The 23,364-nt window shown below is 32.6% G+C and overlaps 3 protein-coding genes and 1 pseudogene across 3 annotated transcripts; 1 reads left to right on the top strand and 3 right to left on the bottom strand.

Moving 5' to 3' along the window:
* The first annotated feature begins 54 nt into the window (after positions 1–54).
* LOC114414253 (equilibrative nucleotide transporter 3-like) lies at positions 55–780 on the top strand. Its single transcript, XM_028378552.1, has 2 exons — positions 55–299; positions 402–780. Exons 1-2 carry the CDS (start codon positions 63–65, stop codon positions 507–509), a joined length of 345 nt encoding a protein of 114 aa, XP_028234353.1. The 5' UTR covers positions 55–62; the 3' UTR covers positions 510–780.
* Positions 781–10,943: 10,163 nt separating this feature from the next.
* On the bottom strand, positions 10,944–13,274 carry LOC114417266 (uncharacterized GPI-anchored protein At4g28100-like). The gene is made up of 2 exons (XM_028382407.1): positions 12,270–13,274; positions 10,944–11,496 (listed from the first exon to the last, which is right to left on the bottom strand). The coding sequence occupies exons 1-2, from the start codon at positions 12,906–12,908 to the stop codon at positions 11,179–11,181; spliced, it is 957 nt and encodes a 318-aa protein (XP_028238208.1). The 5' UTR covers positions 12,909–13,274; the 3' UTR covers positions 10,944–11,178.
* A 4,869-nt stretch (positions 13,275–18,143) lies between these two features.
* LOC114416365 lies at positions 18,144–19,294 on the bottom strand (annotated as a pseudogene).
* Positions 19,295–21,258: 1,964 nt separating this feature from the next.
* On the bottom strand, positions 21,259–23,058 carry LOC114414252 (transcription factor MYB41-like). Its single transcript, XM_028378551.1, has 3 exons — positions 22,812–23,058; positions 22,259–22,388; positions 21,259–22,126 (listed from the first exon to the last, which is right to left on the bottom strand). Exons 1-3 carry the CDS (start codon positions 22,942–22,944, stop codon positions 21,376–21,378), a joined length of 1,014 nt encoding a protein of 337 aa, XP_028234352.1. The 5' UTR covers positions 22,945–23,058; the 3' UTR covers positions 21,259–21,375.
* Positions 23,059–23,364: the final 306 nt, after the last annotated feature.

Genomic DNA, 23,364 nt, shown 5'->3' with positions numbered 1-23,364 from the left:
TACGTCTCAATATAACAGTTTCGTATATCCAATCTTTCAGGTATGCACTTGTTTTAATTGCAATGTACAATGTGTGTGATCTGATTGGAAGATACATTCCACTCTTGAAATTCCTGAAGGTGGAGTCCCGGAAAAAGCTCACAACAGCAATTGTTAGTCGCTTGTTATTTGTGCCAGCATTTTATTTTACTGCAAAGTATGGCACACAGGGCTGGATGATAATGTTGACTTGTTTTTTGGGGTTATCCAATGGTTACTTCACTGTTTGTGTTCTCACTTCAGCACCCAAAGGTTATAAGGTAGGTTTGTTAAACAACCAAAAAGATTTAGGGGTCTTAGAATTCATGTTTAGAATTTAGATTGATTAATCTTGTGCATTTTTATTTTTTATATGTTTGTAGGGACCAGAACAAAATGCCTTGGGAAATTTGTTGGTGTTGTTTCTTCTTGGAGGAATCTTTGCAGGGGTAGCACTTGATTGGTTGTGGTTAATAGGTAAAGGGTGGTGAGATCTTAACTAGGCCAAACTAGAGAAATAGCTGAGGCATTATTGAAAATCAGATAGGTGTTTCTTTACAATGCTTTAACTTATGTTTAGAGTACTTGTGTATAACCTCATTTGAAAGAGAGAAGAGACCGACGAACTTGAGACTTGTCAAATGCATGAAGATTGATTCTAAACACCAAGGGGTCCATCAAGTAAAGAAAGATAGAGTATTTGACTTTGACATTTTTTTAATCTAATCCATAACTTAAGTGTGTCTCTAGCAATTTACTTCTTAACGTCGAAAACCAAAATAATCTGGTGATGATGTTAAATTTAGAATTAGATTTTATTGTGTGGATAATGTTGGAGACCAAAATAACAATTTTTAGAACCAAATCAATTGTCAATTTTAGGAATTCAATATTTTTTTAATGAAAGATCAAATTGACTAGTAATGCAAAATTTAGAGATTAAACTAGTAAAGGTTTAACAAATCAAATTGATTAAATTGTCACTTGCTTTATACTCTTAGAAACAAAAATATCATTTATTCTTAAAATTGAGAAATTAAATTTAAATAAAATTATTAAGAAATTGCATATGAACAATAATAAAATGAATGGAAATGTGATTAACACCCCCTCCAAAAAATAAAGCACACTGATATGCATGGATAAGTTTCAAGGCACGCCATTGAAAAGAGTTCTTGAATTTTATACTTAAAGAATTCTCAAAGAATTGAATTGATTCTCAAACATATAAGCATCACAAATAGAATTAGGCCATGAAGGGTCCAAGTCTCATCACGGAATGTTTTGTCCTTTTTCTTGTAGGCTCATTATGTGTTACATACTTGCCTTTTTCTACTATTGGATCTAAAATCATTAATTTTTAAAGTTTTGTCCTTGCAAAAGCATTTTATATAAATCATATATTATCTTGTGGATCCAAAATTAATTTATATACTATCCTAAGTAGACGCGACCTACTAACAACAAGATATCGTATAAATTTGTAATAAGAGACTAACCTGATTTTCATGTCATATATGTCCCTTCCTTCCCAATCTTGAGTGAATTCTTTATTCTAATATTTCAAATATATGATTATGTTCAAATAAAAATATAGTTTTTTTGGCCATGAGTCAAGTTGAATTCACAAAGAAACCGGTGAAAAAAGGAAAATTGAAAGATCCAAGAGAAGCAAGTTCAACAATTAAAATGGCTCATGCTATTGGATTAGTTGGAGTGCAACATGAAACAAGCGAAGCGCCAAAAAAGAAAAAAATTGAAGGTACTTTCATTGTGATAGACTCTGACACCCTAAAATAGCCAATAGTCAATGCCTAAACGAGACACTTTAAAAAATGCTAAAGATGAAATTCAATATGAGGATCAAACTATGACTAATCACATAGGTAATTTTTGTGATCCTATGGAAAAAGAGCAAGGTCCTAATGACCTCACATCTTTCTAGGATATAAAATATCCCCACCAAGCAGCTTAATTTGGGAGTGACTTTTACTATAGGAGGACAAAACAAGTTAAGAATAAATAAGAAAGCAAGCACTGGAAATATATGCTCCAACCAATCTGGCAATGTTAAGGCAGCTCAAGAAGATATTTATGGAACATCTGCTCAACTAGATATTGAAAAAGATATCCAACCATCTTCTCAGCCAACTAAAGGGCCATCCAACTCATCCTCGCTCCTAATATTGCTGGTCTAAATCTCTCAAGAAGTTGGGTAGTGCAATTTTCAAGATGAATGGGGCAAAATGATGTAGGAGGGCTACTTTTACAAACTTTTTTCTTAAAGGGTTCTGTTTGTAAAGAAATTCTTGAGAGGGTGTCTGTTTTTAAGGGTATTTCGCAAGAACCACCAGGACCAGCAACGACACCAAGGAGTTTCGCCAGCACCACCAACGACACAGCTATAGCTGTGTCAGGTTCACGTGTCCAGTGTGTTTCGCCAGTATCATTGGCGAAACACACTCCCTTTCATTTCCATACATGCATGCATACCATGCATGCACCATGGGTGCCCCCTTCCCTTTTCTCCTTCCTTTTTCAGAAGTATTTATTTTTTTCCACGCGTCCATGCATGCATGCCAGGCACGTTGCATGTCCCCTTCCATTTTCAGAAGCTGCTTTTTTTTAAATATAAATTTTTTATAGTTAGTTTGATCATTTATAATAAATAAGATAATTTATGTGAGAATTAAACTCTTAATTAAATGTTTTATCTCATTAATTAACCTAATCATTTTATATTAAATATAAACATTAATTTTGGAAATCAAGTTTCACTTTTAATTAAAAAGCAACACAAGAAAACAAGTTGTAGCAAGAAAGATATTTTTATGTATCTATGAATTACTTTTAATAATAATAATAATAATAAGTCACCAAACTAGTAAAAAATGCACATTCATAACATAAGCAAGGTAGCCTACAACCCGTAACAAATAAAAAAGAATAAAAATGCCAACTCCCCAGTTTTTATTTAATGACTTTACTTTTTATATATTACCAACATGAAAAATGAAGTTGATGAAGCCAAGAGGGTCAGAAAAACCTGTGAGTCCTAGACTAACTCTAGATGTACTAAATCAGTAGCCTGCACTCTTTTACTATTAAAGCATGTAGCCTTTTCAGAATTTGTAAGCCTAGCTTGTTTCGTTCAAATTTATCAACTCCTCCACCCTCTCCTCCTTTTTGTTGTTTATATAAGAGCATGTTGGTGAAGAATAAAGACACCCCAGAAGATTTTTCTGGTTTTCTTGCTTATTGGAAGTGAAAATTTTCCTGACTGGAAATTAGTTACTTAATTACTGGAAATTGCCTCCTTTAAAGTTTTTCGGGTATGTGTCTGATTTTTCCTGCACCTCCTAAAACTTTTGAAAAAGCTTCTCCATGCAGCTACATTGAAGCAAAAAAAGCTAGGGAAACTGGTTGGCACGCGTTTCGCCAGCCAGGCTGGTGGCACCCATGTGATGCATGACATGCATCCATGCATGAGAGGGAAGGCGTGAATGCATGGCCGTTTCACAAGTGGGCTGGCGGCACCATGCATGAGTGTGTTTCGCCAAAGCTGACACAGTGCTATGTCGCTGGTGGTGCTGGCGGAACCCTCTGTACCGCTACTGGTCCTGGTGAAATAGGGTGTTTCATAACGAAACACCCTTAAAAACAGACCCCCTAAAAATTTCTTTACAAACCGACCCCTTTAGGGAAAAAGTTTGTAAAAGTAGCCCTCCTATGTCATTTTGCCATGGATGGGACATGCACTTAAGCATATCATGTTCTTAAATGTTGTTGGTATTAATTAGTCAATTGATAAGAAGTATAACCATTGCTTGCTTAATTTATGTCACCTTATTGTATGTTCTATTACACTATGAATTTCACTCTTTGTAATGCAAACAAAGTATTTAATAGAAGAGAAAAATGGTTTTGCACTGATCGTGTAAAAAATATACAGTCATTCAATTGTAATCCATCATGTATGATAAGTTTGTTAACTTTTAAAATAATTATCTTAAAATAATTCAAATGATGATTTGTGATTGAATAACAATGTAAAATTGTTTTATACTGTGAATGCATATGCATTAAACTATAGAAAAGGTAACTTAGTTTTATATTTTTTAAATCAATATGTTAGCACTTTGAATTTATTTTTTTAATTCTTAAGTTAAGTGTGAATTCAGTGTATTGACACTCTGTTGTTTTTTTTAATTGTTTAACCAAACTAATATTTAAAAATTTATTTTTAGAATAATGCATAAAAAATATTACCAAAGTTATTGTCATGTCAAAATTTTGTTTTATAGGAGACGCCAAATTAGACCATGTCTCTTGTGCATCAAAGTGCAAAATTGGACAAAATTGTACATTATTAAAAAAATTGATATGCAAAATCTTACTAAAATTGTATGTAAAATCATATAAAAATTATTATTTCTAGATTGAACCATCTCGTGGGTAGTTTATGGTAAACAACCTTTATATATCATTAAATATAATATATTTTTTAATCAACGACTCAAATATGTGACCGATAACATGTTAGAGAAAAAAGATTTATTTGTAAATAATTAATTTAAAAATTTAACAATAGGTCCTTAGATTTAGTGTATTGACACTTTGATTTTTTTTTAATTGTTTAACCAAACTAATATTTAAAAAACTATTTTTAGAATAATGGATAAAAAATATTACCAAAGTTATTGTCATGTCAAAATTTTGTTTTATAAGAGGGGTCAAATTATAATGTGTCTCTTGTGCATCAAAGTGTAAAATTGGACAAAATTGTATATTATTAAAAAAATTGATATGCATAATCCTACTAAAATTGTACATAAAACCATATAAAATAATTACCTCTGCATTGAACCATCGTATAGGTAAAGAACCCTCATACAGTTAGATATAATATTGTTTAATCATAACCTATTGGAGAAAAATGATTTATTTATAAATAATTAATTTAAGAATTGAATAATTGGCCCTTAGATTTTCTTGAAATTGTGGATTCATAGATATATATAAAAAAAGATAAGGTAAAAAATTTAGAGGCATGAACACAACTTTTGTCCATCGCCAGCAGCCATGTCACATGATACATCATCCCTTGACATCCTCCATGTGTCCAATGTCCTAGTGGTTGAGGTGGCATCTCCCTCTCCATCACTGTGCAACCTCATGGAGTCGTGATGCCTTTACTCAAACCATCAATTTGTCTTTCCTGCAACAACCTCGTAGTGGTCATTGCTAAGACATCCTCACCGTCGCTCACTGTCTCACCCCGAGAAAGTAGAGTGGTGACGTGAGTCTAATCAATTATCAATCCTTCATCAATCAAAAACCCTAGCTTGTGCATGCTCCATTTTTGTTGCTCACTCATCTTCTTTTCCTTCTCTATCGTCGTCGCGATAAATCATGAGATGCAACAATCGTAGGTTGTTGCCATGCTCAAAGCCCACCCCCTTTGAGACACTTATCTCTCACACCTCATGTCCCCATACAATGAATTGCTCAATCAATTGTCACCAAAGCCTTCCAACGTGAGAATATATATTATCGATCATGACAATGCTAAGCCAGCTCAATAAGATATAAGGATAGCAACTTCATGAATGTGTAAAATTGGACAAAATTGTGAATTATTAAAAAATGAACTTAATATGCAAAATCACAAAAATTTGAACGTAAAGTCATATAAAAAAATATCCATCAAAGGATCCAAGTTTCACAGATAACATATATACATCATATGGTAGTAAAATCCCATTTTTAAAAAATATTTTACATAAATAAAAAACATATAATAGATAAGATAAGATATTTGTTTAATCTTCTATATATATATATATATATGAGGTTTATTAATCAACATTTAATTACGATTTTCAAGACATGTTAAAATAGTTTTTTCTTATCTTAATCTATTTTCATTATTCGTGCTCTTTTTAAAAATTAACAAAATAAATTTTGACATTTATTGATAGAAAATTTAGTATGATCTTTGTTCTTTGAAGTGAAATTACGGTAATCAAATAATACATTTTTTATGTAAGATTATACAAAGTATATATATTAGACGTCTTTTTAATAATATATCAAACATTTTAAATATATAATATAATTTTATATTTTCTTAAAAATAATTATATTATTATTTTTATTTGACATTTTTTTAAAGAAAATTATCATTTGCAATTAGATGGTAAATTTCAAAATGTCAATATGTTTTGACACCTCAAGTCCTAATTTTTTTACTAAAAAAAAAAGAATTTATCCAAATAATTAATGTAAAATTTAGTACTAAACAAATGTCAAATGTCTTTGGCAATTATAATTCAAATAAATGATAAATGTCTCGGGCCAAATTTAATAATATTATTGAACCAATGTCAAAAAACTAGAACAAATTGTAATTCAAAGACAAAATTTTGTTAAAATCTTATTCATAATCTTCATACATGCATTTTGACTATAATTTTGAAGAAAAATAAATGGAAACCTGAAAACAAACATATTTCCTTAAGCATTTTCATTATTTGATATGCAAGAAGCATAATGAGTAGTGGATGTTAATTTTTACTTAAGGAAATGGACAAATGAATCTTCACATTTCTTGGTGGAAGATATAGTATGTTTCTTATTCTTTGTAATGAAGTTATGATCATCAAATCGTATAAAAATTATATGTAAAACAATATAAAACATATTTATAAAAATATATATGATTAACAAGTGAAATGAGATATAATAACAAAAATTGAAGCATTTCTTATTGCTACTTATGGTAAAAGAATTATTTTAGCATTTTTAATTGGAATCCTCAAAAGTAAAAAAAATGGGTGCGAATTTAACTAAGATTATTTTCATAATTTAATTTTTCGACATCATGATAGAAAACATATTCTTTGACTTCCTCAATAATGTTGCTTATACATATCCCATCAAAAGTGACTACTTTTACTTCAACTTGTCGCCAAAACATGTTCTTTTACTTTATTTGAACATACTTCTATATATTACAAAGAAGACATAGTCAAAGTAAGCTTTAAGAATGCTTCAATACTCCAACAATTTGTTTTTGTATTATTTTTCTTCTCACATGCCATTAAAGGAAATATAGTCAAATTAGTCAAAATTTTACCTAAGCCTTCAAAGTTGTTTAAAATTCCATCACATAAGGCATTGAGTCTTATTGAAAAATACAATGAATCATTGACATTTTTCTACTTAAGGAGTAGGGCGATATTTCCCAAGATCATCAAACCCGAGGCTCAGAATGCACCGAAAGCTTAGACGAGAACTCTCAATTGGTAAGGATATGAAGATGTGGTCAACCTCTAATACAGGTTCAGTCAATGTGTCATACTCGCCACATGCCCGACTCACACCACTTGCTCCTTCTCGCACAACACAACCGGAGCATGGTATGAGTTTTGTCACTAGAGCGAACGCGCCGACGACTTCCAAAGCAACATGCTCACAACCATCTTTCCACTCGCTAACGGCTTTGGTTAGTGTGCCACCCTTGCCACATTTTGAGCTCACATCTTTTGCTAATTTTCACACAACACCATCGGAGCATGATACAATTTCCGTCACCATAGTGAACGCACTACGAACTGATGTGTCGAGGCCTCTTATGATAATTAGGGATTTTTGCCTTGATAATGAGGTTTCTCCCAATGTGTGAAGAGTTGATGGTATTTTTTTATGACAAAGTTAAACAAAACTTTTCTACATCTCTTCTTTTGTTTGATTTCTTTCTTCCATTCTTGCATGTGCATGCTTTCTATCTTCATTTTTGTACATTTCTTCATTCCCTTAACATGGTAAAAAAACACTAAATCCACTAAGTGAAAAGAGAAAGTTAGGTCCTATATGTGTATACCATTGAAATTATTAGTAAAGGATCCCATGTTTTTTCCTAACATTGTTTTAAAAATTAATTCAAAGAAAGTACTAATTAATCAATAAGTAGTATTTTTGGATGATTCAAAATGAATTCAAACAATAGTGAAATCTCTTAAATGAAGTTATGGGTTCAAACGGTATAGATGAAAAAAAATGTGATTAAGAGAAAAGACTCCACCAAAAACAAAAAAGTCTTCTTGTGAAGACTAGTCTCACTTTAAAACACCACATAATTAATAAATACTTCTTTGGTTACCAACAATATTGTAGTTCTAAGGTTATTATTAGGGTTTATTATAATAGATACATAATAACACTATACAACCAGGAACTATCATCAATTACTTGTAGATAATATTTTAGAAAATTACAAGAATACTCTTGAACTTGTATCAAATTACACATAATCTTATCCTTTTTTATTTTCCTATGCTAATTTTCCTTTAAGTTTGAAAATATTGCACGAACACTCTCAAATCTTACATTAACACCCTTACAAGAGAGGTGAACATAAAGATTAAAAAAATATGAGATGTTTGTGTAATTACATGAAACCTCTTAGAATGTTAGTTTTGGTCTAACTCAACCTAAAAAGTTATAACTCATAGGGTGAAGATTATTCTTCACTTATGTATTTATCATAGTCTTATATCAATGAGGGATTTGAATTTTTTCTTATAAAATATCTGGAGATGTTACATTAATAATTTGTATTGTCAATTACTTTTCCAAAATAAACATATCTATTGCTTAGAAAACTTTATCTTTGTAGCTGGCAGACTCAATTACATTTAGTGGTTTAGGTAGTTAGATTAACTAATTAGAGATACATTTTGTTCCTGTTGAGTTCTGATGAAGTCTGATCGAGTTAATTGATCATCTCCTTCTCGTTGGAATCTCTAATCTCTAATGTTGAAGTGGGGGGAGGTATCTGCAAAAAGGGACTCCGACAAACAAGTCAGTGGCGCTTTGAGGCGTTTATGTGTTTATCATTGGGATGAGTAAAACATACATGACGATCTCCCATTTGGGTCTATATAGGTGTTGAGGGAGTTATACAATGTTCGAAGCCACATTGGTAAACTGCTCCTCTATGCATCATGGATGAGTTCATGAGTGGCAGTTGGGGATCACCACGAGTCAAGCATGTGGGGTTCCATGACCCGAGTATGTGTCGAGTTTCGTGGGCCGTACGACACACATTTTTATAGTTATTAATTAATTAATTTTGTATCTATGATTTTTTTTCAATAAATTATATTATGTTAAGCAAAATTCAATTAATTCTCACAATAATATATTAAAACATGTATTTAAAACAAAATTATCTATTTTTTTCTTTCCTTATAAACTTTAGAACTTGATAAAAAAAACAGTATCATAATTCTTTTCTTTTTCCTCCACCAAAACAGTATGCTATAGACTAGCATATTCTTCTCCCAAGTGAAAACTTGGCCCTTCTAAGGGCGGAATCTACCTTGCATGTTCGTAACATCATCTACGTGTCTAATTTTGTTAAAAAAATATATTAAATATTTGATTTAGAAGATAAAAGAAATCAAATTAAAATAAATTATAAAAGATATAAAATTCACATAAAACTAACATTATTTCTCTGTCTACCTCCCCAAGGACAAATACAAACCTTAAGAAATAACCTTTAATGATTGAACAATGAGCAAGAGTCTCTTGTGTCTTGGTTAAATCCTCGTTGCCGTTGGAGTACCCAAAATGACAGACATTCGACCTTATTCTCCCTTAAATTAAATTAAACTTGTGGAACAGCAATTGAACCCGTGAATTGGTAATTAGTACTGACATTTTAAATTGTTTTGTAGATCATCGAAATTTTGAAGACAAAGCTATTGCTAAATACATCAATCATTATTTATAATTTCATATTACCACATGACTTTTTTTTTTTTTTTTTTCATGTTATGAAATGAACCTCCTCGAGTAGTGTTTGACATGTGAATGTTTAAAAAAAAGATGAAAAAGTAACAAATTTACTATTCATGATGGGATCTCATTGTTAACCTCCAACTCCAAGGCATGAGACGCCCAATTATACTCATACAAGCACATGACCAAGAGTCATAAAACCAAGTGAAGCTTGGTAATTTTAAGGTGTAAATTCTCACATTGAAAAGTTATTAGTTTGTAATTAAAAACACTTAAGAAAATGAAGAAGTCTATTTTCTAATCAAGACAAAAGTAAATAAATTATGTTGTGAGATGATATATAAAAATAATATAAATAGCTTTCCTAGTAGCCAAAAAAACTTTAAATTCGAACAGAAATTAATTAGGTTGAAAATAAAATTTCTCATGCAAAACAATAACATTTAGATGGGGTTAATTAATAACTAGTATCTACCAAAAAAAACATAGTATATTGATATAAAAAATACTACCTGTGTTCTTATTTACAAATTACAAAACCTTAACCACATTATTAAAAAAATTAATCATATTAAAATTTTCAACAATTCATCTAGTTTTTTTAGAATTGTTTTAAAATTATTAGTACCTCTTTTTCTTCATATATTTCTAATTAATATATCTAACAATTTACATTTTTATTAAAATAAACAAAATAAACGACAGAAACGATTCTAATCTTCAACTGTTTTCATGAGTTTTTTAAAAATAATTCATCACTTTTACAATTAAATAACAAAAAATTGCCATTTTGTAAGTTTACAGTAGCTGTCTTAAAAGTCTTGTAAAAAAAAAAAACAAACCTAACTTCTCTAAAATAATTATAAATATGTTAATCCGAAACCCGTTGTTTTGAAATATATCAATTTTAAAGATGTAAAAACCAATTTTTTTAATTTGAAGACATTCTTAATTATTTAAACATAAAACATGCATGTTTCATAACAAAAGACAATGTTTAAAATTACTCACAACTTACACAGTTACACCCCAATGTTCTTCATTCTCATGCAGTAAAGAATTAGGGAGTTTTACTTGAAAGAAAATATTAAAAAAAAAAAAAAGGATGAGAAAACTGGAGAGGTAAAAATAAAGAACCACTTCTTTCTATGTAAGTTGGTGACACTGTACACACAAACATGTCAATGGACTCTGAAAATTTACAGCCAGAAAAACCCTCTCAAGTAAAAAACAAACTACCCCCGTTTGTTTGCATGTTTTGTCGAGTAGCTAAGTTTCACGTGATAGCGAGAGAGAGAGAAAGAGAAGAGGACAGACACTAACCCCACCGAGTGGGCCCACCCTTTCTTTCTACACAACAAAAGCGGAAAATAAGAGAACCAAGAGGGGCAAAATCGTCACGCAAAACTTGGACGGCCGCGATGGCGCGTGGCCGCTCTCGAACTGAAGCGAATCAACGGCCAGCGGCATGTTCTCCTGGTCGGGACTACACTTGGACTCGTGAGGGTGCGCACTGTACATCATCGCACGCAGCACCGCCGAAACGGTGGGTATGTACGCCGTTTTGTTCTTTGCAAGAAGCCACGTTAACCCCATCAATTGACAGTCCCGGTTGAACATTTTCTTCACTCTATCACTTCCCTTCGTCTCATTTTTATACCCCTTCACCTTCAAAAACCAATTAAAAATCACGTTATTATCATTAATCTTTCAACGCCAAAAAATAAAACCCACATCCTAAACAGTAGTAAAACATGGTTCGGGACAAATTAGAAACGGTTCAATTCAACAATGTCGCAAAAGTTAAACCGAAAAAAGAAAGAAAAAAAAAGTTTCTAATAATTTGTAAACGCACATGGGAAGTCATGTTCTAAGGTCAACCTGGTCGGCGAAAAAAGATGACTTATTTTTTCCACTTCACTTTTCCTTTTTGAATATCGTTACGTAACACTTGGCAGAACATTTGCACCCAACCCAAACAAAACTCAAAACCAAAATTTCAAAAATGAAAAAAAAAATACTAGTTTATATAAGTAAGAAAATTGTTGTTGGAAATTTTAAGATAATATTATCACAACTTATTTAGTTATTTTAGTTGGATTTATTATTGAAGTATTCACAAATATTTAGTCATACACATTTCATACTAAAAGAGGTTCAATCTTCAACATGAAAAAGCGTGGTAATAATCATGTAACTATTCTAGTATTCTCAAAGTCTCACGAATCAAACCCATAAATTATTTATAAACATCTTCAGCTCTCAAACCATGGATGAGTCTTTTATAAGATAAAATTGTAATGGTCGATCGAGCAATACCTTGAATACATGAAACTCTAACAATGTATGTGGGTTTGAGGTGGGAACGTAATCAAAGTAATAGTTTTTAGGATTGAGTTAGAAGAGCTCTAAATAATAGTAATACTAATAATTGGGGTTACCTTTTGTAGGGCACCGAGGCATTTAGTGCAACCAGCGTAAGAGGAGTTACGACAATTATTCTCCAGGTTGCGAACCGCGGCGGTTGGAGTGGCGTTTCTGTGAGAAAGCGAGACGTTAAACGCAGCGTTGCAAGTCAGCGACGTGATTTGGTGGAGCCTGATGCCGCAGAAGCAGAGAATGGCGTCGCACGTGGCGTTGGACTGAGGGATTCGTATGTTGCGGGAGAGAAGCGAGTCCTGGAGCGAGTTGACGCATTTTTGTGAGTCGTCGGGCATCATCGGAAGGTCGCCGGAGGATGGAGGCGGGGCGGCGGAGACGTCGAGGGCGGTGCGGGCGTGGGCGGCGAAGAGCCAGGCGGCGAGGACGGGGCAGCAGCGGCTCCGGTCGAGGTCTTTGCCGCAGGCGTCCTTGACTCCGCCGAATAGCTCGTCGGAGAGGTCGAGGCGGCAGGTGAGGGCCTGGGTCTGGACGGGGAAGGCAGGGACCGTGTTGGAGCCCGGTTCGAGTGGCTGGTTGGGGTCGCTTACCGGTTCGGAGAGTAAACCGGCCCGAGAAAAAGGTAGTAGAAATAAGAGTAGTACTAGTACTAGTGACGTTGAAAAAGTAAAGCATGCGAGAGTGGAGGGGAATGATTGCATTTTTTAGGTGGGTTTTGGTTTTTGTGGTGTTTGGGATTCGAGGAAATGAAAAAGGAAGAGAGGTCCTAACTCCTAACTGGGATGAACCTTTGTTGCTTTGTTTATGAGAGAAAGGGGTTTGGGTTTGGGTTTGGTTGAAAATGATTATAGCAAGAGAGAAGAAAGGTGAAGAGATTCATGGGACATTGGTAGTATTATATGGTGGTATTTGGTTTGAGATTCGTAGAGGTGTGTTTGCTAAAACAACAGTGCATGTATTATGCTAAAAGGTTTTTTTGGGGTAAAAAAGGTTTGGATTTTCTGGCGTTTGCTTTGGACCCTGCCGCTGCTGCTGGTGTTTCTCTCACTGCTTTGTGCTCTTTGACAAACTGGATTAGTTTAAGGGCTATTTATAATAATAATACCACAGACACAGTCAATAAAGCTTTGCAGATAATTGTGACTACTTCAAGTATGTCAATTTTTTTAATTTAATTTTGACAAATGTTAATTAGTAGTAGTTTTTAAAAGATAACACTCTTTATTAAATATTAAAATTATTTTGAGACAAAACCAACCTTAATACTAATTTTTATAGGTATATTCAGATAAATTCTTTTCTAAATACAACACTTAGGATGAAAAAAAAGTATTAGTTAAAGGATTAAAAGTAATTGTTTCATTTAATGGTTTATTGAAGAAGTAGAGCATATTTTAAAGATTTAGCAAATATTAAAGATGTTTTTTTAAGAAATGACAAGTACTCCCCTTTCAAAAAAGAAAGAAAAGAAATAATAAGTATTTAATATAATTACATATTAAAACTAAAAATTCAATACTACTAATTAAACTAAGAGAATTTTACAGTTAATTTATTGTAATTTTTAATACACCTCTAATAAAAAATTTGACAAAAATATTTTGTTATTATTTCTTAATCAATAAACACTGAACATGATCCGAATTTTATAGTAAGCGAAAGGAATGCTCTAAACTCAAAACTCTTTAGTGAAAAGAATATTAATCACACTTCAAAGTTAAATAATTATCTACTGTAATTAATCTTAAAATATTTGCTTTAGATAATAATATTCGTATTCACAGTCCAGATGAGAAAAAGTAGGGTTCAGTGAGTCAGAAATCAGTCTTGATTCTTGCGGGGTGCTGACTGCTCCAAGTTCACCAACCAAAGTGGTCTCTAATTAATTTAACATTTTCTTTCTATCATTCTAATAAAAATTAGTATTGAACAGTGTTTTTTCTGTTTCTGAATTTTATAAAAGTGGATGGATGAAGAGCAGGATTCGTTTCATGAGAAAACCAAAGAGCAACGGGATCTTCATCAGAAATGGAGCGAGATTCGTTTCAGAGTGGCTAGGACGAAGCAGAAAAAGAAACAAATTAAATAATGTTAATTCGAACATTCTATATTTATTTATTGTAGCAAGAAGAAACAGCTAGAAAATAAAATGAAATATAGAAAAATAATACTATAGCGTAACGAAAATAGAGGAATAAAAAAATTGAAAAACATTAAAATATTATATGTAACTGTATAAATGTTTATTATATTACTATTAAAATATAAAAATTGTCCCCAAATTTGGCAGCTTGTGCTGTCTTTTTCATTTTATCAGTTTATTATCTTTCTTCTCTCTTTGTCCTTTCTTCTTCCGTTATACTTTTGTTTTTGCTAGGAATGGGGAAAAGGGTTTTTGTTCGGTTGCAGTGTTGAACCGTTGGTTTTCCCATTCTCTAACGTTTTCCATGACAAAAAATTTAATTATAAGCAAATCATCAACTATATAGAAATAATAGTAATAACACCATGTAATGCTACTACTAATAATAATCACCTAAAATTTCATGTTCCAAATCCAAATTACAAAGGGATAATTAATTTTAACCTACATGCATGTGTCCGAATTTGAATTGCCCTGAAAAATTAAGCATGCAAATCGTGCATGCCTGACTTGTTGTACACTTCCGTTACCTTTGCTTTACCTGTTTTTCCTCATGCGTGACACCCAACTAATGCCATTTTCTTTGTGTGCACTGTTTTCCCAAAGATAACATTATTTAATCATACGCAAAATGCTCTAGGCTAATATGGACAAACACAAATCTTCCATTTCACATGGGAATGCTAGACCCAATTTCAACTTTTTTTCTCTTACGTTACCATTACACCAGTATAAATAATCATCTCTTTTTTAACTACTGAACAAATTTTAATTACATTTGACATACACATAATATGCATAACCGAGCCAGCTAGTGTATCTTTTACCCAGAATATTCTGTTACACAAGATGACAAAGTAACACATAGTGTGAAGTAGGTTCCACCAGAGAGGAGAGAGTAAAAACTAGAGTGGAGTGCCAACTCAAAGAGGGGAGAGAGATAGGGAGCATTATTAGTTTAAAGGACAAACACAAAGCGTCAACCAAAAGAAAATTGTTCCCGTAAAAAGTAGTACCCTTTGGGAAAAGGTTTTTAGCTCTTTTTCCTGCCTCCAATAATCTGGTCGCTTTGCTTCTCGGGTAGGGTCCCCTAATTCAAAATCATGCCCGTGGAAAATGAGAGGACGATGATGCTTTTTTTTAACCTAACGGTGATTTTGGTATAAAGTAATTTTCATCACAAGTATTGATTGATCCTCATTGAGGATTATGAGAGCGCATAATACGATATTTCTTAAAATAATTTATTTTATATCTAAAATCAAGATTTAAATTCTGAATCATTTGATTAAAGAATATAAATTATTAACACTTGTATGAACATTTGTTTGCCATATCTCATCCATTTTACTAGTCAATAAAAACTTAAAAAGAATGGCATTATTATAGTAGATCGGATTGGGTTCTAAAAGGAGAATGGTTTGGTTTGCTAGCTAGCTCCATCGTCGGTAATTGAGCCCAAAAGTAGAACGAAAAAGGTGCAATCATGGTGTTTTAAATTACAAAATGAGGTTTCTGGGCCCATGTATATCTTCTGCTAATTCATAAAAATGCTGGGTTTTGTTTGGTTGAGCCCAATTATTTTGCTTGCGCAGCAAAGCATATGAAGAAGCGTAAGCGTAATGAATATTCATTCATTCATACATGAATTATGAGTATGATTGCCTTTTTTAGTCTTACTCACTCACACGCTAGTGCACGTGCAAAAAAGCCCTCCTCCAATTGTGTCTTGTTTATGATATCAACCTCAATCAAGTTTCATTGTATAGCATAGCAACTAGCATGTGAAAAAGCTTGTCAGTGCAATATTGTAAGGCTTTTGCCCATGACCACAAGAAAAAAAAATTATAGTACCTTTTGAACTTGAACTAATTGAAGTATTGAACTTTACATGCTTGCGGCTGTGACGAGCTTGAGTTGTATTTTTTTTTGTTAAAAATCATATGTATTCTTCATTAGATGAGTGGTTAATTCTAATGTTGTTTATCTAAGAAAATTTTATATACGAAAAGATTTAAATACAAATTATATAATTAAATAGATCTTTCTTCATATAGATATAATGGATTCTTATATCATTGTGTTAATCTTTTGATTGAGGAACTCGAATTGTATAATTAAGTCAATTTTTTTTTTTTATCTTTTGATCATAGATTTAATGAAGGGTTATACCTAAATTGCTGAAATCATAAGGTACTAATTAACGAGGATCTTATCAAAGCCATATGTTGGAGAACACTTTTAAAATAGTTTGTGCAAATCCAACTGGACACCATTTTGGAGTGTTTTTTCCCCTTCATGTAGCCACTTTGAAGTCTTTAACTTTAAACAAAGCAATAATGACTTTATGATTTCGTGTAATTCAAAGGATCAAAGCACTTTTAGGTTTCTCATCCTCTTTCTCTTTAATTTTGCTTTTTCAATTCCAAATAAGAGTAATTATGTAACAAAGTAAATTATCCTTTTGTATTTTGTAAATCAATTAAGGAGTTCTAAAAGCAAGAGGACATCAGAAAAAAGAAAATCATATAGCAATACAATAACAAAAAAAATAATTGCCAAACATAAAGGAGAAGAATGAAGATGAAAAAAAAATGTATAGGCTCAACATAGTAGATTTGCTTTTGCTTTTTGCTTGATAGCATTCCTATTTGCTTGATAACCTTTTGTCTTAAAGGATATATATTTTTATTAGATAAGTATTTTCACTTTATCTTTTGCTAAACATGGACCTAAATCCTATTTCTATTCTAATTTCATTACCTCAGCTGCCACGATAGACTGCAGCGACTGGTGACAAGAATCCATATTTGCCCATTGTGACATTCTTAATACTAGTCGTGACATTCTTAATACTTTTTAATCAACAAATGATTTTTTTTCAACACAATTTCAGAGCTTTAAAAAATATAAGACTTTTTAATAAGAAAAAAAAAGAGAACTTGAAAATAAAATCAGAGGAGCTTGTGCTTCTCTTGTAAAAACATGTTGATTTTATGCTCCTCTACCGTATGTAAAAGCGTGCTGGATTTTGAGGGGAAATAGTGTTGAAGGGTGAGAGAGAGAAGACACGTGAAAGAATGCAAGGGTAAGTGCAGTGGCAATCATTCGGTAAATTAGTTAAAAAATTAAGTAATTTTTTTAATTTAACACAAAAATTAATTAAAATTATTTTAATTCAAACATATATGCACCTGGAATCACATAAACATAAAGTGATATTTCAATGTGATTATAAAAAATTCAATGTAAAACCAAGCAGGCACTCAACTATATATATACACCTCTAATGTGTCATTTACTAGCATTTCATTTAGCACATGATGTATCAACTAGTCCAAGGATCAATCCAGCAATAGATCATGTACAATGACTGGCAAAGTCAACCACGGTAAAAATTTAAACATGTCCCGCACAAACATATTAAACTTCAAACATTGTTTAAATAACACCCTTAAAAAAGTTTGTATTTGTCACAGACAAAAACGACAAATCAGCAACACAAAAATCATGAACTAAAAAATACACATAACCAAAGTTGCCAATGACGCGCTCAAAGTGGCTCTCATGCTCCTCCAAATAACCTTCAAACACTTCAATTTCATCTTCTCATCACCTCTAATGGCTGCTATAGAATACTCATGGATGATAATGATTTTCACTCGGGAGACAATCATGTAGAAAAGACATTTGAGGGGAAGATTGTTGAAATATAAATGTCCCGTATTGAGTAGAAATAAAAAAAATTGAACACTATATAAGTGACGAGAAGATCCATAATTTTCTCCCATCTTTACTCCCCCAACAAAATAGCCTGCACAGCTTCACCATAAGCATCTGCCTCATCAAGGTTGATGCTCTTGCATAGATGCTTTCCCTCGAAGAAATTCTGCAATAAATGTTGCACTTTGGGAATCCTAGAAGACCCACCAACAAGGACAACATCATGCACATCTCTCTTGTTCATATTAGCATAAGTAAGAAAACTATTTACTATCTCCATACACTTTTGAAAGAGCTCCATATTGATTTCCTCAAACTTTGTACGAGTGATTAATTGGGAAGCAAAAGTCAAAGCCCTGAAACAAAGGATCCACATCAATGTCAGTGGTAACAAGATGTGAGAGTACCCTTTTTGCCCTCTCGCATGCAGTTCTCAACCTCCTCCGGGCTTTTGGGTTGCCACTAATGTCCACTTTATTCTTCCTCTTGAATTCATGTACCATGTAGTTCACCATTCTGTTGTCAAAGTCTTCTCCTCCAAGATGAGTGTCTCCAGCAGTGGCCTTAACTTTGAAGTCTTTGTCCTTAATGGTAAGGAGAGACACATCAAAAGTTCCACCACCAAGATAAAATATGAAAATGTTTCGCTTTTCGACACAATTAGTTCTCTTTTCAAGGCCATATGCTATAGCAGTAGCTATGGTTTCATTGATTATTCGCATGAAATTAAGGCCAGCAATAGCACCAGCATCTTTGGTGGGTTTTCGCTGAGAGTAGTTAAAATAGGCAGGAACAGTGACAACAGCATTCTTCACATGGGATTTCAAATATGCCTCTGCAACCTCCCGCATTTTAACGAGGATCATAGATGATACTTCCTCAGCACAAAGGCGTTTTTTCTCACCCTTATACTTAACCACAATCATAGGTTTGTCATTGACACCAACAACAACGTTGAATGGCCACAACTTTTTGTCTTTTTGAACAACAGGATCACTGTATTTCCTACCAATTAACCTCTTAGCAGCTACAAAAAGTTAAATAGAAGAAATCTCTCGCCATTCAGTTGTTCAACTAAAATTTTAAAGACAAAGCATACATAGTAATTAAAAGCAGGAAATAAATATACCAAAGACAGTGTTGCTCCTGCCATACTGCAACACACAAGTAGGTTATACCAAGGTCAATTCCTACGGAAAATTCCTTATGTTTTTTGGCCATTCTATCTTCCAAGTACAAGATTTGATCGAATTCGGGCTTTCAAAGACTTGAAGCTTTGTTTATCGTGAGGTTGATTTTTATATTCATTGCATAAAATGAATTTATATCTGCGTTGCCATCTTTTATTGCACCGATTTGGGAAATGATGGCCCAATAAAATGAGGTAAAGGTTTGAGTTAGACTTAAATCGTCATCCTCAAAAATAAAATGGAGTGTTACGTAAAATGTGAAGAGTAGTCCTTTAACTCAGTTTTGTTACTGAGTACGCTCAAGGTAACCACCGCCGAATCACATCTTTTTAAGGAACACCAAATTTTATTACATTTATATAAATATTAAAATATTTTTTTATATAATGCCAACGGATGAAGAACTGATTATGGTAAGTTGGATCGCAAAATATGAAAAGAGATTAAATATGAGCATAAAAAATACTAAAAATTAAAACTTCTTTAAAATATGATCATTCTTATGATCTTATTTGAAAAATTAAAATTCATTAAAAAAATTTGACAATAGAATCAGAATCAAGTTTTATGATATTAAGCTCTTTCAAGACATTTAATTGTGTTTTCACATGCATGTATGCCTTATAGAATAATACTATTAATTATTCATGTTATCAAAAGAGGTTTAATTTTGATGAATTTCTTAATATTATAAAACTTGATTTTTCAAATTTATCAAAATTAAAATCATTAAAATCATGCATGTTTGTGATCTACTATGTTCCACGATAGATTAAATAATTTTTTTTTATCAAAAATGATTTTTAATTTTTTTATTACGAACATATTATTAATAATTTTTATGGAAAAAATGTAAGAAATAAAACATTTAAATAATTATGACAACAATTTTTTTTGGTTCCGCCCAAGACACTAAACATCTCACAGCACTAAACATCTCTGGGCAAGCCTTGTTTTAAATTATAATGATAAATTTAATTGGTCCATAAAATTAATATGATGATAAAATAGGGCAGCTGCTATATCCACTATTCCTCTTTGCTTAGACACTCTCTTTTTTAATTTTTTTTTTCACAATTGTCCGGTTTCAAAAAAATACACTATCCTTTTAATTTTTTTCCAACATTATCCCAAAAAATGTAGTTATACTTGTGCACACTCCATATGAGATCAAATCACAATCATTAATAAATCCTATTAAGAAAGAAATATTCAATTTTGTGTGTGCTTAGGTTCTCCATCAAAATTTATCGAAATCACTAATTTGTGTTCAGAATTATTGTCCAGTGCATTCCAAAAATTGGTCCAGTGATTGTAATAAATAAAATCCTTTCTTCATTAATCAATTAACTAACACACCCAGCTTACTTCAAATCAAGAAAAACCATCAAACCACACACCCACACAAATTTGCTTCCGGAAAAACCCCAACAACAGTGCAAAAATTTATCCGGCTTCTTTAGCTAAAGCTAAAAAATTGCACCAATTTCGCTTCTCGTGGCCATGATGCAACATCTTGTACCTCCTTTACACTTTTAGTCAAGGGATAAAGTAGAGAAGAAGAAGGCTCTATTAATTTTGAATCAAACCACAAAAGACTCAGGGAGAGAGTATGAATCTCATAACATAAGTTCTTCGAAAAATTGTCACCACCGATTAATCTTCCAAGATGAAGCCTTCTTTCATCAAATAGAGACTTATGGAGAGATGAAGAGGAGTGCATTTTTTGGAGGCAGTTTTGGAAAAAAAAAAATTAAAAGGGGAGTGTATTTTTTGGGGCTGTTTTGGAAAAAAAAATTAAAAGGGGAGTGTATTAACAATTAAGGTTAAGGAACTTGGAAATAGCAATAGCCTAAAATAGTATCTAAAATTATGTATTACTATCAATTAAGTTAGTCTTTAAAATTGGAATAGACGGTCAAATCGGTCATTAAAATAAAAAATAAAAATATTATGGTTGAAACTTAATTTGAATACAAACCGAGGGACGTCCAATTGTATCAACAACAAAATTCAACTACAAAACTCGATACATATATATACATGCAATGCATCTAAAAGGGGAAACACTAGCCACATCTTCAGATAACTATAAATATACTAACATGTGTATCAATTTATTGGTGTATATGGGACATTGCAAAAAATATCAGCAAAGTCCAAACTCTCTGGAATTTCAAACTCGAACAAGTCACTGCAAAAGCTCTCCCTCTCTTCCTCCGTGCCACTTTTCACATAGTTGGATGATGAGTTCAACCGGTTTGGACTTGACACAGGCGTACGCATAACTGAATCACACCCCATATTTTGGTTTTTTGCATTGTAAAGAGAGTGCACCAAAACATCATGGTTCCCTAACAAATCAACTTGGTTTTTTTGTTGCAAAACAAGGTTAATCTTATCATCACCCGAAGGAGAACTTGAACAGCTCAAGTTCGTCACGGTGCCCAAGAATCCTTCCACTTCCACATTGTTTGTCTGATTAGTTGGCATTTGAAATTGAAACTGAGTTGAGTCTAATGATGGTGGGGTGGTAGCAACTTGGCTATGTACAAAATTCTGTGAAGCCAAATTTGGGTTTTCATCATTGTTAATTGTTGATAGAAGAGAGGCTGTGGAAGCCAGCTTTAACAACCCTTGGTTCATCAAAACTTGTGCACCTAATAAGCCTTGCATGTTCAAAAGGGAGGGGTTACCCAACATTGACCTTAAAATAGAGGACATGTCAAGTAGGTCAAGGCGTGGGGTATGTGTGACTGGGTCAATTCCCATTCGAAGTAGCCTCTTCCTAATGTGGGTGTTCCAATAGTTCTTTATTTCGTTGTCAGTTCTTCCTGGCAACCTAGCTGCTATAGCTGACCATCTAAATAAGCCATGCATAAATTAACCATATCGATTAGCAATTAGTATAAAACAACCTCATATTGAAGCTTAGTTTTTTAAATTAGGAAGATTGTGATAAATGAAGGAAAATGGTGTCATAGGCTTCTCTTACTTGTTTCCCAAGATACTGTGCAACTGAATGATAACATCTTCTTCTTCTAAGGAGAATCTTCCTCTCTTTATATCGGGTCTCAGGTAATTTGTCCATCGAAGGCGGCAACTCTTGCCACACCTTCGTAGGCCTGTAATTAAGTAACATAATCAATATGTTAGTAAATACTAAATAATGATATACCTTAATTAGTAGATAGAACAACAGAACCGTGAAAATGTTGAGAAAATGTGAAACATTTATTTTTGTGTTAAGATGCAAAAATGACTAATACCATGTTTGAAAACCTACTGAGAACTTAGTAGTAAATATAATCATGTTTGAGACATTGAAATTTTTACTATTAGCTTCTTAAAATCACATCCATGGAAAATCACATCCATGGAAAATCACATCATATAACCAAATAGGCTATATATTGATCAACATTTACATTTTTTTGGAACAAAAATTAATGATATAGTTTGTCTTTTAAAATTAATGTGACAGGCCTCAAATCTTTCCTATTTCAAAACAATGGGAAGCGTAGGGAGAAGGAAATAAGAACATCTACCAGCATTTTTAGGGAGGGATCGCCAATTGCCTGGTCCATGAATCTGAATGTAGTTGGTGAGTTTAAGGTCTTCCTCTGGTGTCCATGGACCCTTCTTGAGTCCATTCTCGTCACAACAAGGAGCTCTTCCCATTTTCAAACTAAATAGATGAAAAGTGAAGTATGGTGTAGGATGGTTCCTAAAAGCCAAAAGGGTAACTAGCTTAATATGTCTTATTGCAAATGACAGAAAGAGGGTTCTGACTACTGATACACAAAAGTGATTCGTTTCTGTTGCTTGTCGTGATGGCTGAGACGACCAGTGTTTTTATAGCAGAGGAAAGCAGTGTTAGATGTTCCAAGTCAAAAGTATTTGGCGCCGGCCATGTGACACATGTCTCTCTCTAAGCAATGATACGCTTGATCGTATGCGTTGTATACGTCTAAAATACATACATACATACAGTAAATTGCATTGACGATTTACTGCTATATATATATATATATAAGTTATATGCATTGATATTGATACATTAACGAAAAGTAATGCCTCACTTTTTATTGTAAGGACTAA

This window comes from Glycine soja, chromosome 6, assembly GCF_004193775.1.
Source record: "Glycine soja cultivar W05 chromosome 6, ASM419377v2, whole genome shotgun sequence".
Taxonomy (NCBI): Eukaryota; Viridiplantae; Streptophyta; class Magnoliopsida; order Fabales; family Fabaceae; genus Glycine; species Glycine soja.
The sequence above is the reverse complement of the archived record's forward strand: the minus strand, read 5'-3'. Positions and strand labels throughout refer to the sequence as shown.